The 3997-nt window shown below is 33.7% G+C and overlaps 1 protein-coding gene across 1 annotated transcript; it reads left to right on the plus strand.

Moving 5' to 3' along the window:
* Positions 1 to 416: 416 nt before the first annotated feature.
* Positions 417 to 3047, plus strand: LOC11414402 (dnaJ protein homolog 2). Its single transcript, XM_003596868.4, has 6 exons — positions 417 to 699; positions 1331 to 1496; positions 1604 to 1745; positions 1834 to 2110; positions 2197 to 2395; positions 2507 to 3047. The coding sequence occupies exons 1-6, from the start codon at positions 550 to 552 to the stop codon at positions 2824 to 2826; spliced, it is 1254 nt and encodes a 417-aa protein (XP_003596916.1). The 5' UTR covers positions 417 to 549; the 3' UTR covers positions 2827 to 3047.
* Positions 3048 to 3997: the final 950 nt, after the last annotated feature.

A 3997-nucleotide genomic window follows, 5' to 3' on the forward strand; every position in this document is an offset into this window, starting at 1 on the left:
TAACAATATTGTTGTTTTCTTTAGTTGTTGCGGGGATTTATATTGTTGTTATACATTAGATAATTCACACATGGTTAAGAGTGGAATTTTCAATGGAATACCGGAGAAGTCAAGGATAGACGAAATAGGTGGGAAAGAATTAAAAAAAAAAAAAAAAAAGTAAAGATTTCCTCAAAAAATAAAACCAATAAAGATATTGTCAAAAAATATAAAAACAATAAAAATAAAAAACATGCGAAGAAAGATCTAGAATAAAAACCAAGATCCACATGTGATGCAAATCCAACGGTCCACACTTTCTCACTAAATCACTTGGCGCAAAAATAATTCTAGATCCTTCTAGTATAACCTAAAAAAAAACCCAAGATTAAATCCTAGCCGATCATTAAAAAAAAAACCACTATATAAACGCGCGACAATTACTTTCCCACAGCATCACGTAGTTCACAACTTCACAATTCCGTTGAGATCTAACAAAAAAGAATTCACAAAGCTTGAAAATTAGGGTTAGGTTTTCGACTTCGATTGTGAAATTTGTGAGATTTGAAGATGTTTGGAAGAGCCCCTAAGAAAAGTGATAACACTAAATACTATGAAATTCTTGGTGTTTCGAAGAATGCTTCTCCTGATGATTTGAAGAAAGCGTATAAAAAAGCTGCGATTAAGAATCATCCTGATAAGGGTGGTGATCCTGAAAAGGTTGGTTTTTTATCTTTGTATTCGATTATTGGATTGTCTGATTTGGTTTGTTATTTGATCAATTGATGTTGATGATTGGATTTGATAATTGTTGTGGTTTGAATTTGATTAGTTGATTTTAGAATTAGTTTGATTGAATTAGGGTTGTGGGCTGCTGGTAGAATGATGTTTGTTGGGGTTTATTTGTTATAGATTATAAAAAAGTGATTTTTATGTTCATAAATTTAGAGATAAGTGATTGATTTGTTATAGATTATAAAAAAGTGATTTTTATGTTCATAAATTTAGAGATGAGTGATTGATTTTGTTTAAAAAGTGGAATTTTTAGATATAATTGATTGTTGTTAGTTGTATTGATATTGAGTTTACAATTGGGATTGATATTGATGATTGAATTATATAATCATTGTTGGGATTGGATTGTGATTAGTTAGTTTTAGGATATTGATTATACAATTGGAATTTGATATTGATGATTGAATTATATAATCAGTTTTAGATTTAGGTTGTGATTAGTTAGTTTTAGGTTAGTGTGACGCATGTGTTATGGTATCTTGATTTTGGTTTTTGGTGTGATTAGTTACTAGATGAAATTAGGAATTAATTTGTGTTTTTTTTTTTCTTCATATAGTTCAAAGAGCTTGCACAAGCTTATGAGGTTTTGAGTGATCCTGAGAAGCGTGAGGTATATGATCAGTATGGTGAAGATGCTCTTAAGGAAGGAATGGGTGGCGGTGGCGGTGGCCATGACCCATTTGATATATTCTCATCCTTCTTTGGTGGAGGTGGATTTCCTGGTATGGTTTCTTGTTTGTTATTTTAATTTTAATTTAGAAGATTAGGGATTATTCAATCGATAACTGTTGGTATGATTATTTCTTAATCATATTGTATTTGTGAACAGGTGGTGGTAGTAGCAGAGGAAGGAGGCAGAGACGTGGTGAGGATGTCGTCCACCCCTTGAAGGTATCTTTGGAGGATCTTTACCTTGGGACATCTAAGAAGCTTTCTCTTTCACGAAATGTCTTGTGCTCCAAGTGCAATGGGTATGTGTTATGGAAGGTCTATCTGCATGTTTGTTGGTATTTTTCTAATGGCTCGAAGTTCTTACTTTGTTGATTGATTTGATTACAGGAAAGGTTCAAAATCTGGTGCTTCAATGACCTGTGCTGGTTGTCAAGGTTCTGGTATGAAGATTTCTATGAGGCATTTGGGTGCTAATATGATTCAGCAAATGCAACATCCTTGCAATGAATGCAAGGGTACTGGAGAGACCATCAGTGACAAAGATCGATGCCCACAGTGCAAGGGAGAGAAGGTCGTTCAACAGAAGAAAGTACTTGAAGTTCATGTTGAGAAGGGAATGCAAAATGGCCAGAAGATCACATTCCCTGGTGAAGCTGATGAAGCGGTATGTTTTGGTTCATAGCGTTCCTCAGTTTGAGCTCGATTGTTGAAGATCTTGATACCGATTTTAACTTTTTGTTTGTCTTGCAGCCGGATACAGTTACTGGGGATATCGTCTTTGTACTTCAACAGAAGGAACACCCCAAGTTCAAGAGAAAGGGTGAAGATCTTTTTGTAGAGCACACATTGTCCCTCACCGAGGCTTTGTGTGGTTTCCAATTCGCGCTGACTCATTTGGATTCTCGCCAACTATTGATTAAATCAAACCCTGGAGAAGTTGTCAAGCCTGGTATGTGGATTATTTGCATCTTGATTACTGCATTGTCAAAATATTTTTGAGTAGTTGGAATTTTGTTTTGCTTTGGTATATTGAAATTTTCAATCTTTTTGGTTATTGCAGATTCATACAAGGCAATCAATGATGAAGGAATGCCAATGTACCAGAGGCCTTTCATGAAGGGCAAGCTTTACATTCACTTCACTGTGGAGTTCCCCGAGTCTCTGACTCTTGATCAGGTTAAGGCTTTGGAGACAATTCTCCCAGCAAGGCCTGTATCACAGTTGACAGACATGGAGCTGGATGAGTGTGAGGAGACAACACTTCATGATGTCAACATTGAAGAAGAGACGAGAAGAAGGCAGCAAGCTCAGCAAGAGGCATATGATGAGGATGATGAAATGCCTGGTGGTGCTCAAAGAGTACAATGTGCTCAGCAGTAATGAGTTTGGAGATATCCTTCATGGATGTGTTTTAGCTTTGGTGGGCTAAACATAGTGGTGTCTTATCAAATGATTTTTGAAAAACAGTGTAGCATTTATTTCCGTATAAAGATATCCTATATGGTTAATTTTATAATTTGTTCCCTTGTGTTTACAAAATTGCAGCTACTCTGAATTTACTCTTCCTCTCTTATTAAGCAATTTTTTCCTTCCTTGCGTGTTTCTTTTTTTTTTTCTTCCTATTATTTAGATAGCTGAAATGGAATACAAGCATTTTTCACCGATTTCTTCCCCTAGGTTAGTGTATTTCATTATTCATTAAATTTTAAGATACAATCAGGAGATAGTGAATGATTATTTTGGAATAATTTTTTTGACATGTGAAGCATCTGCAACTTGCTTACAATCTAGTTTTAAAACTGGCATGAGTAAAAGCTCGTGCTTAATTTGTGGTAATTTGTTTATTCTGATTCCACCCATCAAAAATTAGTTATCATTCAAATCAGCCATAACGTTTTAAACTTCATTTTTAACTTTCTTAGAGAAAAACGTGAATTTCATGTTCTGTCAACAATATGTTTTGTTTTGTTAAGTTGGTTTAACCAAGGAGGTCAAGATGCCTTGGAAAAATATTTCAGTAAAATCTCTATTACTGTTTGGTTTCACTGTAGCAGCTTGATTCTGATCATCCCTCTTGTTTCCGATATTTAATGGAAACTTGAATTGAATTTTCGGAATTCTTTTTCTTTCAATCGTCTCTGACCTTCGGTCTCCACTGGCTGCGTGCAAGTATTTTGACCAAAGCGAAATGTGAGCAAGGGGTTAATTCAAATGTATAATTTATGTTTAATCTCTTGAGTTTTTGAATAATTTTTTGTAGAAGTGTTACTAAACACAAAATTTAAAACATTCACATTTAATTCATTTTATGTTAAAAAAAATTAAATTTTAGTTATTGAACCTTTCATAGCGTTCTAAACTTGTCAAAAAAAAATCATTCAAAATTTTTAGAGTTTAAGGATAATTAAATAAATTTTGTTGTAACAGAGACTAAAATTAGAAGTAATTTTTTTTGTAGAAGCTAAAAAACCTATTAAAATTAAGGACTAAATTTAGAAGTTTTCAATTTTATAGGGATAAAAAACATATTAATCCTTTTTTTTTTTCTTCG

The sequence above is a fragment of the Medicago truncatula genome, chromosome 2, assembly GCF_003473485.1.
Source record: "Medicago truncatula cultivar Jemalong A17 chromosome 2, MtrunA17r5.0-ANR, whole genome shotgun sequence".
Lineage (NCBI taxonomy): Eukaryota > Viridiplantae > Streptophyta > Magnoliopsida > Fabales > Fabaceae > Medicago > Medicago truncatula.